The sequence below is a fragment of the Notechis scutatus genome, chromosome 16 (assembly GCF_049901735.1).
Source record: "Notechis scutatus isolate UNSWTSFEM ecotype Mainland chromosome 16, rNotScu1.2, whole genome shotgun sequence".
Taxonomy (NCBI): Eukaryota; Metazoa; Chordata; class Lepidosauria; order Squamata; family Elapidae; genus Notechis; species Notechis scutatus.
In genome coordinates, this window is record NC_142024.1 from 879,902 (window position 1) to 905,159 (window position 25,258).

The 25,258-nt window shown below is 48.9% G+C and overlaps 1 protein-coding gene across 1 annotated transcript; it reads right to left on the bottom strand.

The window, feature by feature from the left end:
* Positions 1 to 2,701: 2,701 nt before the first annotated feature.
* PLEKHG5 (pleckstrin homology and RhoGEF domain containing G5) lies at positions 2,702 to 23,111 on the bottom strand. Its single transcript, XM_087944628.1, is given in 23 exon segments — positions 2,702 to 3,545; positions 3,798 to 4,003; positions 4,583 to 4,698; positions 5,105 to 5,237; positions 5,744 to 5,823; positions 5,826 to 5,862; positions 6,299 to 6,313; positions 6,315 to 6,437; positions 7,712 to 7,861; positions 8,032 to 8,142; positions 9,091 to 9,240; positions 9,499 to 9,549; positions 9,800 to 9,895; positions 10,577 to 10,695; positions 10,698 to 10,752; positions 11,311 to 11,496; positions 16,669 to 16,832; positions 17,392 to 17,528; positions 18,275 to 18,366; positions 18,931 to 18,985; positions 19,782 to 19,884; positions 20,585 to 20,714; positions 22,983 to 23,111. Coding segments are annotated over 22 exon segments (3,066 nt in total). The 5' UTR covers positions 20,628 to 20,714; positions 22,983 to 23,111.
* Between the last annotated feature and the right edge of the window lie 2,147 nt (positions 23,112 to 25,258).

Below are 25,258 nucleotides of genomic sequence, written 5' to 3' on the forward strand. Positions count from 1 at the left end.
AGCAAGCCATGATGATTTGCTGTCATGCCCAAACCCAGCCACGAACCCCCCACCCACCCCTCCTCCACAATTGCACCCCAGGGCACGAAAAAAAAAATATTCATAATATTTAATCAGCCTTTAATTGGGGGACCAATTATGCCAAGCAAACGACATTTGCAAAAAAAAAAAAAGGGGGGGGGGAGGGTTGTAAAATCAAGACCCCCCCGCCCAGCGTCTTGGGGGAGGGTAGCCACAAAAGCCACGGCACGCCATGGTAGAAAAAGAACCGGACTAGTTACAACCCCCCCCCTTCTCCTGTCCCGCCGCGAGAATACCAGCGTAATAAATAAGCCACGTTATAAGCCAACGCAAAACGCAACACACCCTGAATTAAAAAGGGGGCTTTTGCTAGGAAAAACAAACAAACCAACATCCTTTTGGAGTTACGTCAAGTGGCCGATATATTTGGGGGTGAGCTTTTGCTCCACCATGCGGGTGGGGCCCCCAATTTAGTTTTTCATCCATGGAAGAAGTCAATTGTCACCCCAAAACTTGGAAGGGCCACGGCGCCCCCGACAAAAGGGGGGGCGCAGAGGGGCAGTGGCACCCCCAAAGATAGCCTCAGGGTCACCGTATTGTCATAACCACAGGCTGCTGTTCCGTTTTTCCTTCTTCCGATACGCCCGGCTTACAAAACCCAGCAGAAACGTCGCCCTTTCCGTAACCGTCCGCTTTCCCGTTCCTCGGATCGTTTTTGTTATCTCTTCTTCGCTCGTTCCCCTTCTCCGACCTTCTGGTTCTTTCTCCTTCCTTCCCCAAAAAAACCCCCAGCCATGAACCCGTGCTCCCCGTCTCAGGACGCTGTTGCTGGACCGGATGATCTCTGATGCTGTCCTTACAACACTTTCCTTGTGGCTGTGTGCACTTCCTCGGCAGGGGAAAACACTCCCAAGGAGCGTGGGAGGGAAAAGTCTTTTATTTTTCTCCTGCTGGATGGGAAGACCCCCCGCACCGCGACGGGAGCAAGACAGTACCCATTACCCAGGCGGGATAATCGAGGCTGGAAACTCCCCAATCCCTTCTTGGTTTGGTGCTCCAATGGAGTGCTGCGCACCGCACGGAGCAAGCTTGAACGAGCAAATGTCAGGTTGTCTGGAAAGTGGATTTGAGAAGGGGCGATGACGCCCACACCCAAGAGGGAGTGACAAGGCTCAGTTCCTGATATGGGGTACTGAGGAAGCCATATTTAGAGGAGGAAGAGCCGAGTGAGGGAAAACAACGGAGAAAACATTGCACGGAGACCCTCTTGAATTATCCTTCTCCGTCCTTTGTGTCCAGAGAGGAGGATTGAACACGGAGGAATAAACAGTGCAAAAGGTAAAACTTGGGGTTCAAATTCGAAGTTCCTGGGAAACTGTTGCTGGGGGGGACCCCCGCTCCTGCCCCCGCTTTCCCATTGTCTCTCATGTCCTCGGGCCAAGGTTGCACAGCAGCTGCAAACACGTCGATTGCACGTACAGAGAAGTGGCGCCCGTTTGGGATGCCGTTCCGTCTTTGCGCCCACCCCCTTGGGGCGGCTGGGTGGTCTCGATGCCCCGGTGGAGATGGGGGTGGGAACCGCAGAACCGGACCTTTGTCTCGCACTCGGTTCTCTTCTTCCGACACTTCTCATACCTCCCTGCCAGAGATGGGAGAAAATCAGATGTTACAACCGTTCGTTTTGGGACCGTTTGAAGTTACGACGGAATGGAAGAAAAGTGATTTGCGACCCTCGTAAAACCCTTGCAGGGTCTCGGTGGTCACGTGACCATGATTTCTGTGGTTAAGCACGACCGTTCTTAAAGTGAGTTGGGCCCATTTCACAGCTTTTATTGCCACCGTTAACGGAATCCCTAAAATTGTTAAGTGGGTAACCCTGTTGTGGTCCGCCGGCAGCCTGCAGAGATGGCAGGAGAGTCGGACAGTGGGGAGAAACATGGGCCAGTCCGGGAGTGTGGGGAGGACTCGAACGAGGGTTCTGCCTCCGACACAGAGATGGGGTCAGGGCCATCGGAGAGTCATGTGCCGACTCCGGAGCCTCCAGAATCTGACAGTAGCGAGGCAGAGGAAGAGCGGGAACCTGTTCCCAGTGCACACTTGCGCAGAGCTGCCGGAAGGCAAGAACAGTTAAGACAAAAGGGGCAACTCGGGAGTAAGGCTTGGAGGTGACTGGCCCCTCCCATAAGACATAAAGGAGGAGCAAAGGGACAGGAGCCTTTGCAGGAAGCAACTTTGCTCATACAGGTGGGTTTGAAATTTGAAGCTCGGTGTTGAATTTGTGTTCCGTTTTGGCCTCGTATAACTAATTGGACATTTAGTCAACGGCAGCATTTCAAGGAAGATAAAGGTGGGTGCTGATCAGACTTATCTCGAAGGACTTTGGCAGACTTCCATGGTACTATTTACAAACCGTTTGAGACTCATTACGGGCTGTGAATGACTAAAATTCACAGCCGTTGAAATAAAGGAAAAAGGGTTTCGGGACGGTGGGTTTGTTAGTGTCCCCATAAGCCTTGGTCAGAACAAACCCCGTTGCTAAGTGAATCGGGCTTCGCCCATTGACTTTGCTGCACATGTGACTGTCATCAATACGAGCCAGTTGTCAAACGTTTGGATTTTTGATCACCACAATTCAGCATCAGCTCTCAGCCCGGTTCAAAGTCCCACCCGCCACCCGCACTCACGAGGCCGTAAGCGTGGAGTTGAGCAGCAGCGTGGTGTGGAGGCGGTACAGCTGGCCCAGAGTCAACTTCCGGTGCTGAACGGCCGGCGGATCTGAAAATGCCTGCTGGTCCTCTGACAGCTCCTCGCTCGGAGGCTGCTCCTCGTCCTCCGGCCAACACGGCGACGGTGCTCCGTTCGAGACGGCCGCCATCAACCCCGGAGAGACGCAGGTCGTCTCCTCCGCTTCGGAGAGTTGGGAAGCGCTGCTGTTATCACTGCTGCCGCTAAGGGCCCTGCAGAGGGGCTGGCCTTGGGGCTCCGGCATGGGGGGAGCCCCGGACAGCAAGAGCGGAGGAGAAAGTTCGGACAAACTCTGACTCTGGATGAGCAACAGCGAGGGCGACAGCACCTGCGCGAGGTTGGCTTCGGATTTGGACTTCAGCACCTTGGTCTTGGCGGGCAGGAGCTGGACGGGGGTCTGGCGACGCAGCTTTGGGGAACCGGTCTTGGCGACATCCTCCTCCTCCTCTTCGTCCTCCTCCTCCTCGGCAGCGGCTGTATCCCCCTGCGGCGGTGAGGGCTCCCCCAGTTCGTGGAGCGAGCCGAGGGAGAGGGTCCTGTAGGCGCTGTCGAACGACAAGCAGCTGCAGGGGCTGGGTTCCGGTTTCGACAAGGCTCCGGGGGTGTCGGGGATCCGGTCTCCCCCCTCCAAGGAGGGCGTGGCGGAATTGGGGAGGGGGCAGAGGCTCAGTTCCTCCACTGGGGGGAGGAACTGGCTCCCGTTGAAGGAAGGCGGAAGGAATTCCTCGCTGGTCTCGGTCGCGAGGATGGAGATGGTGTCGGTGGAGCCGTCAGAGAGGCTGCAAACCAAGATAGGAAGCTGGGTTAGGGTCAGTGTGCAAGTTGGGTGAGGGTTGCCTCCAGTGAGGTTTTTAAACCCCCCCAAGCCCCCCCAGCAGTGGTGGGGTTCAAATAATTTAACCACCGGTTCTCTGTCCTAATGATTTCTCCCAACAACCAGTTCACTAAACTGGTCAGAAAGTTAACAACCGGGTCTGGTGAACCGGTGCGAACCGCCTGAATCCCACCACCACTGCCCCCTAGGGACTTACCACTGCTGGGAGTCCAAGCTGCTGGTGCTTTTCCGGAGGGTGGGAGGGGAACTGGCCCCCGAAGAGTCCCAGTTGCCTTCCTCCTCCTCCTCCTCCCCCCCTTCTACTTCCTCCTCCTCCTCTTCCTCTACCGCCTTGGCTTCCACGACTTGAGGAAGCCGCTGGTTGCGTTGGAGCTCCTGCAGACGCAGCTGCTGCAGCTTATTCTGTGGGACGGGAGAGCAGAGAAGCGTCACAAAGATAGACTCTCTTGGGACGGGGGAGATCCTTTGGTCCCAGAGCCAACGGGTGGATTGGCTCGAGAGGGAGCAGAGGACAAGAAATAAGAGGGTTCAAGGGGGGGAATCTGGGAAGGGTTTTTTTAAAAAAAAAATCAATAAAAAAAATCAGGAAGAACACAACAACACAAAAGACATTAATTAAAAACGGGTCTTTAAAAAATAGCCCAAGATATAGACACAAAGGAAGAGAGGGAGGGAAGAAGAAAGGAAGGGAAATGGAGGGAGGGAAGAAGAAAGCAAGGAAGGAAGGAAAGAAAGAAAGAGAGAAAGAAAGAAAAAGGAAAGAAAAAGAAGGAAGGAAGGAAGGAAGGAAGGAAGGAAGGAAGGAAGGAAGGAAGGAAGGAAGGAAGGAAGGAAGGAAGGAAGGAAGGAAGGAAGGAAGGAAGGAAGGCTGTATTATGCTAATCGGTGTTCAGCTGGAGGTCTTTCTGTGCATCCAGGTTGCCTTTTTTGTTTCCTCCTGACACCCCTGGGGAAGAGCCTCCAGAGCCCAGCAGTGCCTACCTGAGCATTACAGACAGCCTCAACCCAGCTCCGGCACAGCGACTGCCCACTGGTCTGGAAGGTGTAAGCACACACAGCGCTGCCAAACTCGTTCAGGTAGACCAGCAGGAAGGACCCTGGGGGGAGGGAGGGGGGAGTAACACACAGAGGGCAAAAAAATCCCTTAAAACCCCCGAATTACGGGAAGCCCCCCCAATTTACAACAATTCACTCAGTGACCAAAACTGCAACGGCGCTGAAAACTCACACTGTCCTGGCTAAAGGACACCAGCGATCCGCTTAACACCTGTGGCAGGAAAGGTCATAACATGGGGGCAAAGCTTGCTTAACAGCAGCCTCACTTAACGACGGATATTTTGGGGCACAATTGTGGTCGTAAGGCAAGGACGACCTGAGGGTGGCACCTCCAAACCGACAAATAAAAAAAATAAAAGTTTTTAAAAGTTGGGAATTCCGATGGGGAGCCTTATCGGTGTGTGTGTGTGTGTGTGTGTGTGTGTGTCACAGGTGTGGGTGTCTCACCTGGATCCCTGAGTGCCCGACACACCAGCTTGTCAATCAGGAGGGGCTGACGGACGACTCGAGTGCGTTCGGCCTTCTTGGCCGGCTTGGTGATGAGGAAGAGGTCGGTGAAGAGGAAGCAGTAGACGTCCATCTGGCCAGAGAGAGAGAGCGAAAAGGGGGGGAGTGAGAAGCAGGCTGGGAGGGGGATCTTCTGCCACGGAGACCCCAGGGGAGGGACTGGACCCTGGAGCGTTGGGAGATGTCTGTGGATGGATGGGTGGATGGATGGGAGGGAAGGAGGGAGGAAGGGAGATAGGAAGGAATAAGAAAGAAATACAGAAAGGAGGGAGGGAGGAAAGAAGGAAAGAAAGAAAGAGGGAGGGAAGGAATAAGAAAGAAAGAAAGAAAGAAAGAAAGAAAGAAAGAAAGAAAGAAAGAAAGAAAGAAAGAAAGAAAGAAAGAAAGAAAGAAAGAAAGAAAGAAAAGAAAAGAAAAGAAAAGAAAAGAAAAGAAAAGAAAGGAAGGAAATATCAAAAGGAGGGAGAGAGGAAGGAAGGAAGGAAAGGAAGAAAGAGGTGAGGGAGGAATGAAACAAGAAGGATCAGAAAGGAGAGGGGGGAAGGAAGGAAACAGGAAAGACCCTTTTCGGGGACCCACCTTGCTGTCCCTGCCTTCCCTCATCTTGAGGGGCCCCTCCAGCAGCAGCTGCCGCGTCTCCTCTCGGGACGTCCCGGGATCGGGCCCGTCAGATCCAGGCGCTGGAACTCCTTCAGGATCTTGGGGGTGCAGAAGAGGAAGCAAATTGGGAAGAGGGTCACATTTGGCCCTGAACCCCCAAAAGCACCGCTTGCAAACGAGAAGCAAAACCAACCGAAACCGGGTTGGGTTGAGTTCAACCAGGGTTAGTTTCAAGCCAGATCTTGGCCTCTCGTCCCACTGAGATGCTTCCGTAGACAGGTAGTCCTCAACTTACAACCAATTCCAGTCTCGCCCTGGGCACGAAAGCCAAGTGGGAGACTTGGGGCCAATCACCAGGTGATTGGGAATTCTAGTCCCTCTTTAAGCATGGAAGCTAGTTGGATGACTTTGCGCCGACCACCAGGAGACGGTGAGTTCTAGTCGCTGCTAGGCAACCCGTCGTAAGTCAAAGACTATCTGTAAGAGCGTTGAGGCTGGTCTTTTTGTGCCCCCCCCCCTGGATCCCCTCCTCACCTTGTCCACTTCGTCCGGTGCTGCCCTCCACCACCTCATAGGCGTCGATGCGGTTGACGGTGGTGGCCAGGCGCTGCTGCTCCTGGTGGTGACGCATCCGCGAGTTGACGTGGTTGATGAACTGCTCCACCGCGTTGATCTGGGGGAGAAAGAAGAGCTAAGGGTCCCCCGTTGTGTCCTCGGGAGTCTGAGCGGCAGGAAAACCGGCAGAGTTTCTCTAAGGTAGACTGCGGCAGAGCGTGGAAGCTCTACTAAGCCTTCGGGATTGATTGACTGGAAGGGGGAAATTTCACGCCTAAGGAGGGATTAGAACTCATCCCCTCCTGGTGATTGGCCCAGAGTCACCCAGCTTCCATGCCTAAAGAGGAACTATAACTCCCAGCCGCCTGGTGATTGTCCCAAAGTCGCCCAGTTTCAACTCCCTCTGAAATATTCATTTCCGTCGCTTAATTCCGTTTGGGCTCTTCAATTTTTCCTTGCTTGGTGTCCGGAGTGCAAAATTGCCCAAAAGAGGGGTGGTTTATTTTGCCCGTTGAAGGCAAAATGGATTGAGAGAGTTTAAAAATAAATAAATAAATAAAATCAACCCACTCTCAAAATTGGTGGCCAGTGGCAGGAGGTTCCCTAGGTTAATTGGGGACAGTGAGAACATCCAGTCCAGCCCCCTCCCCCGGTCCTTTCTTTAATTCCCACCGTCGGACCTTCCGTTTCGAACCGAGAAAAGTGCGAGAAAGTCGGCTTATCAAAAGGACATGAAGGCTTTTTCGCCTTTTCTTATCGGTCCCCCGAAGAAAGAGATTAAAAAAGGAGCTTTGAGCACAAATTATCTCCTCCCTTATCTTATTTATTTATCTTATTTCCGGGTAAGAGGAGAGATCAGCGCTGTAGCGGGTGGGCGGAAGGCAAACAATTCAGGCTTTTCCTCCTATTAAGCGGCCCAGCGCTTCTCGGCTGTGGAAAATGCAGATTTACAGAGTTGGAAGGGACCCGCGAGATCATCCAGCCCAACCCTCCCATCTCCACTCGAGCAGGGAGCCCCCTCTAGGGCATCTAGGGCAAGTGGCTGTCGGGTCTCTCCTTGAAAACCTCCAGGGACGGGAGCACCGTTCTGGAAGCAAGCCGTTTCCTCTGATTCATTGATCTGGGATGACAGAACCAGAGTTGGAAGGGGGGACCCTGGAGGTCATCCAGCCCAACCCCCCCGCCCCTTGCTGGCGCAGGAGACCTCGACCTTGACCCATTCTGATCCTTTCCTTCCTTGGGCTCCCTCGCCTTGCCCAAGCGGGTGAATTTTGTCAAAACGAGGGTGTGTGTGTGTGTGTGTGCGCGCGTGAAAGGATCTGCCGACTCCCCCCAGCCCCCCTCACCACAACCTCTCTAACCAGCCTCCAGGAACCTGGTTTGTCTGCTTACCATGCCCACGATGGCCTCTCGCGCCTCGGGGTCCTCGGTCTTCTTCAAGACGGACTTCAGGAGAAGGGGGTACTTGGTCAGGCGCTGGTGCGGCTTCACCAACATGTCGCTCAGCTTCAGCCGGTTGCACTGCTTGTGTTTCTCAGCCCACTACGGAAGAAGGAGGGGGGAGGGGGCTCTCGTCACCAAGGAGTGGGGGGCACCGAAGAGGAGACCCCGCCAGCTCGGCCTCCCGAAACGGGTGCAGATTCCTCCGCTGTATTGGGCGTCGTAAGCCGAGGACTTTCTCTTACCGGCCACGGGGGGGAGAAACTCCTTACCGTCACATACAGGCGGAAGAGTTCGTTTTGTCGCAGCAGATTCCGCATGTATTCCATGCAGGCTTCCTCTTCCATACAGTAACGGAGGTAAGGCTGGAAGTGGGAGCCGAACTGCAGAGGAGGGAGGGAGGGAGAGAGAGAGAGAGACCCAGAATTAAACATGGTTTAGGGAGGAGGTCGGAAGCCGGGATTATCTAGGGTTGGCTGAGCGCCCAGTGGGCCTCTGGGCGGCTTCTGGTCTCTTCTCTGCTGTGGCATAAATGCTTCGGTCTGGGGTCCCTGGGTGGCTCTCTGGGCTTGGTGGTTTCCTTGCAGACATTTCATGACCCAGCTAGGTTACATTATCAGTGCTAGAAGGGAGGGTGGGTGTTGTGGAATGATGATGATGGAGGAGGAGGAGGAGGAGGAAGACTGTGTGGTCCTTGGTGTTTTCTGAGCTTGGTGGGTTTTTTTTGCAGGCGTTTTATTACCCAACTGGGTAGCATCATCAGTGCTTAGAAGGGGGGTTGTGGAGAGGAGGAAGAGGGGAGGAGGATGATTGTGGGGCCCTGGGTCTGTGCTTTTCTTGCAGACATCTCATGACCCATCTAGGTAGCATCATCCGTGCTAGAAGGTAGTGGGTTTTGCAGAGGAGGAGAAGTATAGTGGTGAGGAAAGAAAGGAGTGTGGGGTCCTGGGTGCTCTCCAAGCTGGGTGGTTTCCTTGCAGACATTTCATGACCCAACTAGGGAACATTATCAGGGCTAGGGGTTTGGGGGGGGGAGGAGGAGGAGGAGGAGGGAGGAAGAGAGAAGGAGGAAGGAGGAGAACCGTAGGGTCCTTGGTGCTCTCTGAGCTGGGTGGTTTCCTTGCAGACGTCTCATGACCCAACTAGGTTACATCATCAGCTCTAGAAGAGAGAGCGTGGGGTTTGCTCTCTGTTTATAGACTGACTCTTCTCTTCCCTCGGCCTGGCATCGACTTCCAAGCTCTACTCCAAAGGCAGAGGCCCTCTGAGCTTACGCTGAGGGCCTGCCCACCGTCTACCCACCCACCAAGCAGCCCCTCCCCCCCCCTCACCGTCATAAACCCCTCGGACAAATCGGTGGGGTCCAGCAACTTTTGGCTCGCCCGGGCCTTCTCCAAGACGGGGGCCATGACGGTCCTCCAGAGGGAGCGATGGACCCGGATTATTTCTTGAATGTTGCTGAAAAGACGTTCGGCTTCCACCTGAAAAAGACCAAAAAAAACCCCAACAACCCCACCCCAAAAGGCAGCTTTTAAGGCCAATTCGTTTTCCTTTCTGAGGAAAAAAACCCCAAATTTAAAATCCTTCCCCCCCGGCTATTTTATATCTTTGAACGCAACGTTTCGGTGCTTTCGTTCCACAGGTGGGAAAGGGGACTTCGAGCCCCCCTCCGTTTCCCAGCTGAGTTTTTAATGGGGGGCCGGGTTGTGGGTTGTGGGTTGTGGGTTGTGGGTGCTTACCTCGCACAGGAGACCCGAATCCTGCAAATTTAAAAGACAGCACAGGAAGAGCTGCAGAGAGAAAGAAATAATAAATAAAGGCATTCATCTGTTAGAAGTGGGTTTTTTTCCGCCCCCAACTCAGCAACGTTTAAGGCCGGTGGACTTCAACTCCCAGAATTCCCCAGCCAGCTAAGCTGGCTGGGGAATTCTGGGAGTTGGAAGTCCACGCAGCTTGAAGCAGCCGGCAGGGAGAAATCCCCCTGTGGTAAGATTTGCACTGGGCACCGGGAAGGTGAGGGAGGAAGAGCTCCAGACTTACATCCGTGATGACTTTGAGTTTCTTGATGTAAGACGCTTCGGTGTGTAGCAGCTCCCAAATCGCTTCCTGCTGGTGACACTGGCGTCGCGTCAAGGCCTGGAAACAAACCGCGGTGAGATACGATCTTAGTCGTCTTGTGGGAAAAAGAAAGGAGGAAAGAAAAGAGAGACAGAGAAAGGAAGGAGGAAGGGAGGAAGAAAAGAAAGAAAAGAGAGAGAGAGAGGAAGGAAGAGGAAAAGAAAAAGAAAGGATAGAGGAAGGAAGGAAGGAAAAGAAAGAACGAAGAGAGAGAGGAAGGAAGGAAGGAAAGAAAAGAGAGAGGAAGGAAGGAAAAGGAAGAACGAAGAGAGAGAGAGGAAGGAAAGAAAGAAAGAGAGAGAGGAAGAGAAAGAAAGAAAGAGAGAGAGGAAGGAAGGAAAGAAAGAATGGAGAGAGAGAGAAGGAAGGAAAGAAAGAAAAGAGAGAGAGGAAGGAAGGAAAGAAAGAAAAGAGAGAGAGGAAGGAAGGAAAAGAAAGAATGGAGAGAGAGAGGAAGGAAGGAAAGAAAGAAAGAGAGAGGAAGGAAGGACAGAAAAGAAAGAACGAAGAGAGAGAGAGAGGAAGGAAGGAAGAGAGAGGAAGGAAGGAAGGAAAGAAAGAGAGAGAGGAAGGACAGAAAAGAAAGAACGAGAGAGAGAGAGAAGGAAGGAAAGAAAGAAAGAGAGGAAGGAAGGACAGAAAAGAAAAGAAAAGAAAAGAAAAGAAAGATAGAAAGACAGGGAAGGAAGGAAGAGCCACCTCGGTGCCCTGGATGATCTGCTGCCAGCTGTCCTCCATCCGAAGGCCGGCCTCGTCTTCCTCCTCTCCGTCCTCCCAGGAATCCTGGTCGAAGCGCAGCTGGTCGGGCAGCCGGGGAAGCCGAAGAGGCTGTAGGACTGCAGCTTGCTCTCCAGCTGCTCCGTCTTGTCCAGCTCCTGCGGGGGTCGGGGAGAGTGGGGGAGATGAGAGAGAGCCACACCGGAAAAGGGAGGGAGGGAGGGTAGGGAAGAAAGAAAGAAAGAAAGAAAGAAAGAAAGAAAGAAAGAAAGAAAGAAAGAAAGAAAGAAAGAAAGAAAGAAAGAAAGAAAGAAAGAAAGAAAGAAAGAAAGAAAGAAAGAAAGAAAGAAAGAAAGAAAGAAAGGAAAGGAGAGGGAGGAAGGAGGGAGGAAGGGAGGAAAGAAGGGAGGAAGAAAGGAAGTAAATTTCCTTCCCCTAGAAATTGAATTCCTTTTCCCTTGTACATTTTCCCCCTCTGCCTAATTCCCTTCTCTCCTTTCTTTCCCTCCCCTCAAAAAAGCCCTTCCCCAACCCATCGCTATTTCCCTATAGTCTGCTCCTGCACAGGGAGGCTCTATCTCGGGGGACGGGGAAGACCCAGACCTTCCAGGAAGGAATCAAAACCCTCTTTGTGTGTGTGTGTGTGTGTGTGTGTGTGTGTGTGTGCAGAGGAATAAACTTGGGGTGCAGGCTGGCAATAAAAGCGGGGGACGCACCCTGGAGAATGAGCTGCTGCTGTTGCCCGACCCAAAGAAGCCGCTGAAGCGGCTGGCCCCCCGGTTCTTCCGCGTGTCCGGCCCGTTGGGGGCTGGCGAGGGGGCCGCAGGTGGCAAAAGGTCCGGATTTGGGATCCTGGCATCGCCCAGAAATTCATTCATGTTCTTCCTTTGCCGTCCAGGGACCTGCAAGAAGGGGGGGGAGAGAAAGAGTTGAGTGGGGGGATCACAGGCAGATAGACTGGGGGGAGACCCCCAAAATGGCAAATAGAAATTATCTATCTATCTATCTATCTATCTATCTATCTATATCTCAAACTTCCAATCTGGGTAGCTGCATCACTTGCAAATCGGAGCAGAGGCTCAAACCATCATTGTTGGTTTGTTGTTCGGATGCTTGGGAGAAAAAAATGTCCCCCTCTTTTGCTAAGCTTTCCTTTCAACCCACGATTGTGGCTAGTGCGTTACAGCCTTTCAAGTTAGACACCCGCATCTTACATTTTTATTAATTAATCCAACACGTTTTTTCCCCCAGCGTTCTGTTGATTGATTGGTTTTAAAGCAAGAACAAAGAAAAAGAATTTTTTTTTAAAAAAGGAATAATTGTAATGCATTTGTGCAAAAGAAAAAAAAAAAAGAAATGCAGGAGAAGTGCATTTATAAAAGAAAAGTGTAAAAGGAGGCACACAGCAGAAAAAGAACCAAATTGTAATATTGTTATAACAGTTCTGCCTATAGTTATCCAACGTAAATATTATTCAAGCACAAAAATTTTGTTTCTTACGAAAAAATAATATTGTTACAACAGTTATACTGCCTATAACTTATCTAATGTAAATATTATTCAAGTAACCAGGAATCTGTATCTAAAAAAATAATATTGTTATGTTACAATTCTGCCTATATTCAACGATTTAAACTTTACTTAAGTACATAAACATTTCTTTCCAAAAAGTGTATATTATACATCATAATAGCGTTTATATTTATTTATATATACATTTCATATATTTATCTAATATAAATTTTACTCAAGTTCAAACCCAGTTGTTCCTAAAAAGAAGATATCTATCATATCTTGTAGGGGGCGTGCATAAGCTCACCAATGTGCCTACCGTCCCTGTCCTATTGTTTCTTTTATTTTTCTTATATGTACCCATTTCGTGTATTCATAACTATGTATATACTTATACCTATTATCTTGTAAGCAATTGACAAATCAAATAAAAAATAATAATAATAATAATAATAAATATCTATCATCTATCTTCTCTAAGTAAATAACTATAACTATATATAACTGTATATATGTACGTATGTATGTATGAATGTATACACACACACACACACACACACACACACACGCTGCACTGAACGCTGCAGCAGAGCAAAAAAGGGGAAATATAAAATGATAAATATGATGTTATAGTTGAAGTCCTCTCCAGAGAAAATTTCCCTTTATTTCCAAGGCAAAGGTTGACGGGGAGTCCTCGCGTTTACAACCACAACGGAGCCTGAAATTTCTGCTGCTAAGGCCAGGCCGTTGTTAAGTGAGTTTTGTGAACTTTCTTGCCATGGTTGTTAAGCAAGTCACTGCAGTTGATAAGTTAGGAACATGGTTGTTAAGTGGATCCGGCTTCCCCATTGACATTGCCTGTCGGAAGGTTGCCAGAGACCGTCATAAATGTGAGTCAGTGCCTGGATTTTGATCACGTGACACGGGAATGCTGCAATGGTCGTCAGTGTGAAAAAACCCAGTCCTTGTTTCAGTGTCGTTGGGGTTGGACTAGAGGACCTCCAAGGCCCCTTCTGACTCTGTTATCCTGTATTCAGAACTCCAGAGATTCAAAGAACCATAAAGTGATATAACCGACAGGTTGAAGGTTGTAAAACCATCTGTGTTTATCTAAAAGAGCCATAAAGCAAACGGAACAAACTATGCTCTCTGACACAAAGAAAATAAAAATTAGATCATAGGGGCAGAGAGAGAAAGAGAGAGGGAGGGAGGGGGAGAGAAAGAGAGAGAGAGAGAGGGAGGGAGGAAAAGAGAGACAAGAGAGAGGGAGGGAGGGAGGGGGAGAAGAGAGAGAGAGAGAGAGAGGGAGGGAGAGAGGAAAAAGACCCAAAAGAGAACAAAGAACCCTGAAAAAAATCACCAGGGTTTGAGAGGGGACCACAAAATAAAATAAAGTCATGTTTTCATCAGCTTGAGTTTTATACTTTTAAAATGATTTGATGTGTCTTTTAAGTTTTGATTGTCAGGCACCCAAAATTGGTTGAAAAAATTGGGTGGATGAGTGAATGAATGAAGGAGAAGGAAGAAAGAAAAAAGAAAAACAAAGAAAGGAAGAAAGGAAGGAAAAGAAAGAGGAGAGAGGGAAGGAAGAAAGACAAGGAATAAATAAGTAAATAAATACTGAAAACACCCCAGTGATGATGGTGGAAATGGTGGAACACCTCCACCATTTCAGGAGGTCCTTATTAGCGATATACACATTTTTCCTTTTTATTTGCAATCTTGGAGGTCTCAGTAAAGCACAGATCTAATCCCCACCCCTGGCAAACAACCCTGTGAGGTAGACCAGGCTGATGTTGCACGACTAACACCACACCACAGGGCCGAAGGAGACGGGACCCGTTCGCATCTGCAGCCCACCAGACAACCACAATTCCATTTCCAAAACTTCGGCCCGTCCTGCAAATGGAAAACGTGGCCGTGATCAATAAAAGACATTCTTGCTTCCTTCAAGAGGAGGCCTTAATTCTCGGCGCTTCTGACTGCCAACAAAAAGTAGGAAATTGCCATTTGCACCAGATTCAAAGGGTGCTCGGAAGACAAAGCGAGGCAAAGTTTGTCTCGTTCTTGATTTTTTTTTTAAAAAAAGACCTGGTTCAGCACACATAAGTTGGATTCACACAACGCTCGAGACCAGCTCACTGGAAAACCTAGCATTCCCTGCGCCACACAAAGCTGGTTTAATGTCGGTTAAGCTTGCGGCAGCTTCACAACACCGGGGTTCTGCTGCCCTAAGCCAACTCAGGTTTCCGATCCCTTTTAGGGCTTAACGGTCCCAGAAATGCAGACTTACATACTGTTTGGGTATCCAACCTCCAAGCTGACCGTGCCAATTGTTCTGGGCCGGACACCCTTGTCCCCCGGGCTTGCTCTGACCGGCTTCTTTGGTGCCATGGCAAAAATCCCTGCTTGGTTTTCCTAGCCGGGAAGGAACTCCAGAAATCTTGGATTGAGAATCATAGAGCTGAATTCGAGCGGCGACAAACCCCGGCGCCACAGTCAGCTCCCGGCCGAAGGGCTCGTCCAGTAGGTGTTGGAAACGGGCGTAATGCAGCACCGGCCACTCGCTGTGGGTTGGAAGGTCCCACCTCCTCCACTTGGGCCCAAACATGGCCGGGTCCTTTTAATCCCGCGGGATTTTCGACGAAGGGATTTATAGTTTCAGAGTCCAAACAGTTGGAAAGCAAATGGGCCTTTTTGAAAGTTGCACCCTTGAGCTCTGAATCCGAACTCAGCCGAGGGGGAGAACCCAAAAGATCTTTAAGTGGGGAGGATGATGGGTTTGAGCACCCTTGTTTTACTCAAAAAGGCATCCGGCAGAGTAGAGACAGAGGAGAGTAGATCGGCTGCAAGACTACGAGACGTCTGGCCTTGCAAAGACCCGGTGGATGCAGGCGGAGTACAGATTTGCAAACGGGCACCAGGCTGGCAAGGTGTTGGCACTTATAATTGACTCCAAAGGTCGGGATCTGGAGCAGCCACAGGGATCTGATATACGCCCATCAATCAATCAAAAAATTTATTTACTGTCCAAATTATAGGAACTGAATAGGCTCACCTAAGAGATGACGACAAGTAACTTCTGAATTTTTCTTTTTCTCTTGCAGTAGACTGTAATTTTCGTCCTTTTGGCTTGAATCACAAATAATCAGAAGTCTTTTAAGTAAGTAGACCAGAGGTCCCCAAACTTGGCAACTTTTAAGACTTGTGGACTTCAACGAGTCTTAAAGTTGCCAAGGTTGGAGACCTCTGAAGTAGACAATAGGCTGAACTGTAATATTTAAGCCCAGCCCCAAAACGTTGTAGGACATCATTAGGAGTTCTAGCACAGGGCAAGCAAAAAGCTCTGGTTTTAAAATAAAATAAAATAAAATACTAAATCTGAATCAAAAACAAAGGTTAAAAATAAAACTAAGCATAAATGAAAAACAAGTGAAAAATAAAATTAGACACAATATAAAAGTAAAATAAAATTAAATATTAGTTAAATATAAATTAAATATAAAGTCAATAAAAATAAAATTAAATAGTTAAATATAAATTAAATATAAAGTCAATAAAAATAAAATTAAATATTAAATATAAATAAAAGATACAATTAAAGATATTAAATATAAAATAAAGATAAATTTAAATATACTAAAAATAAAAATAAAAATTAAAAATAATATAAATTAAGAATCAAATCCAATATAAATTGAAAATAAAATATAAACTCAAATTAAAAACTCAAATCAAATATACAATAAAAATCAAATCAAATTTAAATTCAAAACAAAACTACATCTCGAGTTGAACTCTGGGGCCCATCATCCATTTGAGTAATCCTACGGAACTGAATTGTCATGGCTTTCTTTTAACCTCCTAGCCTGGTTCTCAATTCAGGGATCTCCTGTTGGTCTTCCATCCCAGCATTAACCCACTTCCTGCCAGTTTGCCAGGATCAGCCAAAGTTGGTTGTGTGCTGCCACCTGCTGGCTGGCGGTAATAAATAGGCATAAAGAACAACCTTCCTTTCTGGTTTGGTTCCTGCTCTAAAGTCCACAAGTGGAGAAGTGATGTCATCCTGGTTTGTTCAGTACAAAGAAGGTTTTTCTCTCAGGTAAGAAGCCAAGTTCAACCAGCACGTCCCTTTCTGTCACGGTCGTTGAAGGAACAGTCGTAAAACGAGGACTACCTGTATGGCTCACCCTCATTGCTCTCTTTCCAACGAAGCTAAACGGATTACTGCCACCCATGGTTTCCCTCCCACCATTTTGTTATTTTCCAACTTGGGACCGATTGTGATAATCTGAAACATGACCTAGTCAGTTTCACCACATTGGTAGAAATTCCCAGCTTATTTTTGCTGGCTGGTAGAGCAATTTGTTAACCTTGGCAACCTGAGCTGGACAGAAGTCATCCTGAAATGTTGGGTAGATCTCGGCCTGATAAGGGAACAACATCCAGACAAGGTAGTCCGTTCCCCCAGACAGCAGCCTTGAATGCAGCTCCTTCTCCCAGTCCCCGATCCCTCTGCTTCTGGACACGGGGAGCCACCCCACCCCTGTCCCCCAACTCACCCCAACATCTGTGCTCTCCCGGCGAAGGGAGATTTGCTCCAGTCGATCCAAAGACGGGGTGGCAAGGAAGGAGGGGCTGATGCCCGCTGGGCGCAGGATGGGCAAACTCAGGGATTTGCTGTCCTTCACCCCCTCTTCCACCTTGAGATCGTTCCCTGGTTTGGCTGAAAAAGAGGGTGGGGGGGAAATAACGTGGTTTACGTTGAACCACTTATCAGCGGCCTAATTTGGGTCCTCATCCTACTCCGTTCTCCAAGCAGGTGCCCCTCTGGATCCATCTCAGGTGGAAATAATTCAACATTGTGGCGACATCGTTTCTTCCGGCATGGTGAAACTGACTAGATCACGTGCCTGTTTGGACGAAAATGGGGAAACATCGACGCGGAGGGAGAGAAATGATGATCGGCAGCCCTTGGCGACGTCCCTCTGTCCAGAAATGGGCTGTCAAGCCTTCGTTTCTCTCCTGCCGCCTGGATATTTTCCATTTTTTTGCGAGGGGGTGGGGTGGGGGAGGGTGGCAAACAGGAACGTGATCTAGTCAGTTTCGCCACGCCCAGGAAAACGTCCAGCTTGATTTTTCCTCCCTTTTGTAAAGCAAACTTTTGTCAAGACTTGGAAGTTGGGCGGAATTCAACTCCCGCAATTCTGGCTGGGGAATTCTGGGAGTTGGATGCCCAGCCTGAGCGACCCGTCATTAAGGTGGATCAAATCCCGGTGTTTTACCTTTCACCCGCAGGTAATGTCCTCCGAAGTGATAGGCTTCGAAGTTGAGCGAGAGAGGGGTGTTAGACTGGTCCAGATAAATGTTTACTTTCGACAGATCGATGCCTTTCCGTTCGAAGACCGGAAACAAAACCTCCCTGCGTTGTTCAAATGGGGATAAAAGAAGAAAAAACCAGGCCAAAATTCAACGGGGGGGGGCAGCGCTCAACAGACGGACATCCACCCCCAGAGAAGATCAGGCTCAAAATTCCCGTGTGAAAATGTGCATTTTTTAAATTATTACTTTAAATGTATGAATGTATTAATTCTACTTATTGCCGATTTATTTAGTAATGGATGCATATTTTTATCCACCATGAATCAACTAATTAGAGTCATTTTGATAGGAGATGGTCAGCAAATAAATATTTAATTTATGTAGGAAATGTGCAGGCAGTTCCTCGACTAACGACGGCAACTGGGGCCAAAATTTCCGTAAGGCCAATTTGTTGAGCAAATTGCATCTCATTTTACGACCTGTTTTGCTTTCACACACCCCTCCCCCCCGTGGCTGAGTGCCATCACTGCCGTCGTTAAGTTAGTAACAAGGTCATAAAGTGAACCCAGCTTTCCTGTGGAGCTTTGCCTGTCGGTCAAAGGTCACCAAAGGGGCTCACTGAGACCGTCGTAAAGGCGAGTCGGTTGCCAACGGTCCGAATTTTTATCCCACGATGGTGGGGATGCTGCAAACAGTCGTTAAGTGTGAAAAACGGTGCAAACTCCCTTTTTTTCCCCTCCAGTGCCGTTGTAAGTTTGAACGGTCGCTAAGTTGAGGACTAGCTGTAGAATCATTGGGAAATAAATATTTGACAGGGACCTGCACCCACACGGAAACTATTCTCACCCTAAAGATTTCTTCTTCATTGCTGGGGCGATCTCCGTTTCGACGTCCACGTTCAAATCAAATTTCAGAGTGAAATATTCCCTGCTGGGATCCTGGAGAAGAAATATAACTTTTTTTAAAAAAACAAAAAAGTTGGTGAGTTAGGGTTTTTAACGTATTTTATAAGTGGGTTTTTAAAGTAGTTTTCTTTAAAAAACCAAAAAAGATGATGTCTCCACAGATTTGTTTAGCAGAGTGTTTTACGAACGTGGTCCCTTTAAGACGGGGTGAACTACAACTCCCAGAATTCCCCCAGCTGGCTGGGGGAATTCTGGGAGTTGAAGTCCACCCGCCTCACAGCATCCCACTTTGAGAAACAAGCATTCAGCGTGGATTTAAATTTAAAACGATCTGCTTTTTTTATAGGCAACTCGGAAGCTGAAAGATTCCCTTGACCATCTGGTTGATGGGCGACGGCCGTTACAGGAGGAAGAATCGGTCTGAGCAAGGGGGTTGGACTGGATGACCTCTGAGGGGATCCTATCGATTTGACAATCTTGTGAGAGTTGCAGTTGGGCCTCTGGATCCCGTTCAAATGTTGCTAAGCGGTTGGGCCGTTAAGTTGAGGACCACCTAGATAGCTTCTGGATAGAAGCAAGATACGATCGAAGCCTTACGTCCGTGTGCCGCCTTGTTCCTTTCTTGGGCTTTCGAACTAAGTTTCGTTTTTCTCTGCAAGAAACAAGGGAGAAAACAAAATTGGGGTTACAAAACACAGCCTGTCTCTGCCCACCTGTCATGCCCCTGTTGGAGACTGACTCCGAGGGAGAGGAGGAACAGCCGACAGGGAGTGGAAGTGTGGCTCCGAGGTTGTGGAGGAGGCTGGGGAAGGGCAGAGGCCGGCTGAACAGTCAGAGGAGGACCCAGGCCCACCCCCTCTCCATCCTAGGGCACGCAGGGAGGAGACGAGAAGGGAGAAATGTGAATGGCATGGTCTACGGGGGAGGAAAGGGCCTTGATACAATTCATGGGCTGCAGCTGTGACAACTGGCTAAGAGGATGGACATGCGTATGGGCCAGTGCTGGAAACAAAGCGTGGAAATATCTCTGGTTTATGGTTCCTCTCTTGAGTTTGGCATCCTTCCCAGTGTGTGTTCTGTTATCTGTGGACGTCCTCCAGCCCTTATCTTGCCTGGTTTGTGTTGCTTTTTTCCTTCTTCTTGTAACTGTTTGTGTGGGAATTTTTTGTCTTCCGTCAAGGATATTCGGAGCTTGGAAGCAAAGTGAAGGAATAAAAGGGGCTTCACTGTTTTCTGTGACTGTGTTTGTTTGGTATCTCCACCCTGGGTCATCACTCCACCTGACTGTTCCTCCCAAAACAGGGGTCAAAAAGAATGTGGGGTATTCCCCCTCCCCCCGAGGATCTTTCCATTCCTTCTGAAAGCTAGCTCTCCGGGAAATGAGACGCTGACAAGCTAGCTTTCTGAAGTGTGGGGATGTTGGCTGAATGGCTCTTCTCTACACTCACCCTCTCCCGTCAATCAATGGCTCGCCATCCTCTTCCACATCGGAGGCCGGGCTAGTGCGTGGCGGGCAGGACCGGGTGGAGACGTTACGTGCCAGGATAGACCCTGAAGACAAAAGAGTTATGGGGCAGTTAGTCCCTGCATTGGGACTCGGGAGTCCCGTTCACACATTCCTCCTCCCTTGGAGAGATTCCCTATCCAGCCACGTGTCTTTTGATGCTCTTTTATTTTATTCCTAAAAAGGCTTTTCAGGTGCCACGAACGGTGGCTCGTGTCTTCCGAGGCATAGGCAGAATTCTGCATCAGGTGCAAATCCTGCATCATATAAATTGGCATCTCTACATCAGTGTTGCTCAACCTTCCCTACCTTAAGATGGATGGACTTCAACTCCCAGAATTCCCCGGTGATAATGCTAAAGGAATAATAGTAATAAAATAAACAATAAAATAAAATAATAATAAAAATGATAAAGGAATCTTTGGATGTGCATGCCTATGGCATGCCTGCTTACTCTCTTTATAATCCCTTCCTCTGCAATCTTTCTATCTCTAGGGAGATAGAAAACGGGCATGGCTGGCTGGGGAATTCTGGGAGTTGAAGTCTTAAAGCATCCAAGGTTTATTTATTTGTTGAATTTATTTGCTGCCCATCTCGTAAATTTACGATTCTGGGCGGATGGGTTGAGAAACACTGCTCTCTTTTGTCCCTTAAAACCACTTAATATTTTGACAAATCGATAAACAAAGGGTGCTGTGGGTGAGAGAACCAGGCCCAGTTCTGGCCCAGGGAGCCTCGGGCGGTCACCTGGAGGTGGAAGGTCGAAGCGGATATGTCGGTCAAAGTGCATCGCCCTGTGGATCTGCCCGTCACACTCCTCACACAAGTGCAGAGGGCCGTGGTGGTTGAGCTGCTCACATTTGGCGTGGTGACAGACCTGGAGAAGGAGGCAGAGGAGAGGAGGGAAGATGGCAGCTTACGAATGATAATCCTCCCAAGGCAGTGGGAAGCGGAGGGGGGGACACGACTTATTTTGAGACCATTTTCCAAATTCTGGGAGCTGAAGTCCACAAGTCTTAAAGTTACCAAGTTTGGAGTCCTCTGGTGTAGACTCGACAACAATTGCCCAGTGTGAAAAATGGTCGCCAGCCACGGTTTTCAAGATCCACTTAAAACAACAGTTTTGACTAATTTAAGGACTGCGGCGATTCACTTAGCAACTGCGGCAAGGAAGGTCGTAAAATGGGAAGGGGGGGGAACCTGCTTAAGAAAGGTTTCACTTAGCAACAGAAATCTTGGGCTAAGTTGTGCTTGAGGACTGCCTGTAAATAAAATAATATAAAATATGCCAAGATCAAGATACAATTTGATTTTAATACAAAAAACAAAACACAAAATATAGCACAGCACAGCAGAACATAACATAACACACATAACACAATAAAATGCAATATATTATATATATATATGTGTGTGTGTGCGTATATATACACATTATAATATATATAATATACATATTATATATACATATACATATACATATACATATACATACACACACACACACACACACACACACATATATATATATATATATATATATATATATATATATATATATATATATATATATATATGTTATCTTATGGCATTATGGGTATTGTTACATAGTTGTTGCTTGTTAGTCATTGCACATCATCCGTGCATTGTAGTTACAGAAGCCTGATGATGGCAGATGAGTCTGCTGAAAGCTACTCAACTTTAAAAGAACAACTACAATGACGTGGGAAAATCGAACCAAGCGAACACATATATATATATATATATATATATATATATATATATATATATATATATATATATATATATATATATATATATATATATAAATTATATACACACACATGTAGTTTACATATACATATAATAATATAAATTATATATACATATACACATACAGACACACACACACATATATATAATTGATAAATAAATAATAATTTATAAATAATGATAAATAAATGAAGAGAGAGATACTGGTAGATTAGATAGAGAGAGAGAGATTGAGAGAGAGATACACACATTAATAACGTAACATAACATAACATAACAACATAACATAACATAACATAACATAACATAACATTAGCATTAAATGCAGGGCCAAAATACTTTGCCCAAATTTCTATGGAGATTCTCAGTCATCCAGGTCACGGTGAGCATCTTTGCCAAAATTCCTCCATATTTTCCCCCTCTTTCAACGTTCAGTTTTTCCCAGCCGATCCAGATCAGACAGCCGCCCCCTCTGCCCCCGATTTTAAAACTTAAAAAGACTCTCATCCCCCAAAACGGAGAATGTTCATCCCTGGCACGCCTGTAAAATTTGAAACAAAATCTGAATTCTTGGTTGATCGCTCCAATTTTGATTTTTGTTTCTTTTTTTTTCCAACCGGCTGCTTCCTTCGGAAGATTTTTTTTTCCCCAACTGGCCTGGGCAGAATTCCCAAATCTCATTCCAACAGAAAGAAAGAGGTTGGGGGGGGGGCTGTCTGCTCTCTTTGGTTGCCAATAAAATCTGATTTCCTCCCCCCACTGCGCTTTTTTTAACCCTGTTCAGCAAAGGGGTGGACGGCACCCCTGGCTCTCCAACTGGTCCAGACAACCTTCTGCTGGGTGCCTTCCTTCCTGCCAGCCTTCAATGACCCATTCTACCCCCCTCCTCATTTCAAACCAAATCCATGCGCGGGGGGGACGACACCAGATTTGGGGGCAGGAGAGGGAGACCCTTGGCCCCATAACCTGTGCAGACCGACGCTGCCTTCCTTCCTTCCTGCCAGCCATCTACCCCCCTCCCCGTTTCAAAACCGCATCCATGCATAGGAAAATCCAGGTTTATTGGGGGAGACGGGGGTTCAGAACAGAGACCCCCTCCTCTCAGGACCCCCAAATTCCCCGATCTGCTTCCTTGCGAGCTTTGGAATCGCTTCTCTCCAGCTAACCCGCGTTTCCCCGACGCGACTGATCTTGGAAGACCCCCCTTCCTCCTCTCCACGACCCCCGCAGGCCCTCCGACGCCCTTCCCCCCCTCGCCAGCCGGCTTTCAGCCTCCGACTCGGCTTTCGGCTCGGCTGGCAGGCCGCGGGCAGGCGAACAAAGGCCGGAGCAGGGGGAGGCGGAAAGCCGCCGCGGCAGCCCCCAGACTCACCTGGCCGGCAAGAAGCGGCGGCGCTTGGCAAGGCGCGCCCGGGCTCAGCGTTCTTGGATGAGACTACAGCAGCTTTGGGGTGCCCGTGGCTTGGCTCAGCGGCAATTGTGGGGGAAGGGAGGGAGAAGACAGCCAGGGAAGGGCAGTTGGCAGCTGAGCCAGACGGATCTCCGCCTGGTGCCTGCCCGAGCTTGCAGCCGTCCTGGTCGGGTGCCTTAATCGCACCCGGCCCTGCTGCGTTTTTACGCGCCGGCTGGCTGGCTGGTGTCTCTGGTGCTCCCCCAGCGGCCGGCTTGGGAAGCCCCCTCCCCTGGCTGGTAGGCAAAGGAGGGGCGGATGGGGGGGGCTGGAAGCTTGGCTCCAGAGCTTAGCAGGGATTTTAGCGGGGGGAGAAGGGGGAGAAGCTTCCGGGGGCAGCTGGAGAGGCGAGCCGACCGTGGGGAGGCGCTGCGCAACTGTGCCATCCAGAGCTGATGGAGGGGGAGACTGTCTGGTCTGTGCCCTTGCAAGCCAGGGTTGGGGTGGCAGGATGGGCGGGGACGCAGAGCTGGAGAAAGCCAAGCCCCCCCCCCGGGGGATTTTATCTTCCCCAGCAAGCGAGTCTCGCTTTGCGTTCACACAAACGTTGCCCAACGCGGGCGAGGAGACGGGAGAGGTCGACCCCAAGGCGGGGAATTGCAAGACCAACCCCCCCACCCTGTACCAGGTTTGGGGGAAGCAGGAGGGGGGCAGGGATGGAGAAATGAGACAGCGGAAGAAAAATGAAAAAAATTCTCTCTCTTCTAAAGGTAGTTTTAAAAAGATATTTTAGTGGGGTTTTTTTTAAAGATGGTTTTTAGGGTTCTTTAAAAGATATTGCTCAGAATTTTTTAAAAGAATGTATTTTTTTAGATTTTTTAAAAAAATTGTTTAAAGGTTTCTTAAAAAGGCAGGTTTTTAGATTCATTTTGGAAAGGGAGTTTTTAGGTTTCTTCAAAAGATACAGGCGGTGCTCGACTGACAATGGTTCCTTTAGTGACCATTCAAAGTTACGACGGTGCTGACAAAAGGGACCCAGGCGACGGTGAATTATAGCTCCAGCCTCAGGCGTGAAGGTATCCCCATGGTCACGGGTCAAAACTTGGACGCTTGGCAATTGGTTTCGTAGTTATGACAGTCGCGGTAGGTCCCAAGGTCACGGGATCCCCTTTGGCGACCGTCAGACCAGCGGAGCCAACGGGGGAAGGAAGCTTCCCTGAACGACCTTAAACAACGGCAGCGATTCTCTTAACGACCGGTGGCGAGAAAGGTTGCAAAGTGGGGGCAAAGCAATGAGCGTCTCGCTCAACGATGGGAAGGTTGGGCTCGGTTGTGGTTGTAAGTCAAAGACTAGCTTGGATTTAAGAAGCCCAGCCCTCTGGATCTGGGGGAAGAGCCGGGATGAGTATATCTGACCAGCTAATAAAAGCCCAGGACATACAGTGAGTCATGCAAAGAGCCAGCAGGCGCTCCCTTCCTGAAAAACCTGTCGGAGCATGCTCAGTCTACACCCTAGCGCCTCTGTTGTTCTTTGTTGCCATGGCAACATTTCAAAGGGAGGGTGGGGGGGGGGTGCTGTAAAGTTCCATTTCGGAAACAGCTGTCAAGGGCTGAGATGCCAGCTTGAGATTTTCCCACAATGCTTTGCGCCTGCAGCTATCCTGAGCTCTGAGCACACAGCGCCACCTGTGGACGCCGGGAGGGAAAGGCGGCTCTTACATCATCAAGGAGAGCTGGCGGGTGGAAAGGTGCCCCCGAAGGTGTCCTGCTGCAGGGATGTGACGGACAGGCCTTGGGGGACAGAGGGGCCCACGCGGGACAGCCTGATAAGAGGCAGCGGAGCCCAGGGCTGGAGAATGGAAGGGGCGAGAAACTCAGAGGGGACCCTCCCTCGTTTCCCAGGCTGTAAAGGGGGAGAGGAAGAGGACTTCGAAGCATGTACAGATGGCAGTTCAGTCTTTTCTTGAAAGCTGCCAGTGATGAAGCTCCCCCAACTTAAGAAGAAGAAGAAGAAGGGGGGAGGCTGTCAGCCTATTTTCCAAAGCCTCAGAACGCGAGACAAAAAAAAAACAATGGATGGAAGCTAATCAAGCAACCTAGAATTAAAGAGAAATGTCCTGACAGGGAGGACAATTAACCCGTGGAACAGCTTGCCACTGGTGCTCCATCATTGGAGGCTTTTTTAAAAAAAAAGACCGGATAGCCCCACCTGTCTGAAATAGGGATAGGGTCTCCTTGCTTGAGCAGGGGGTTGGACT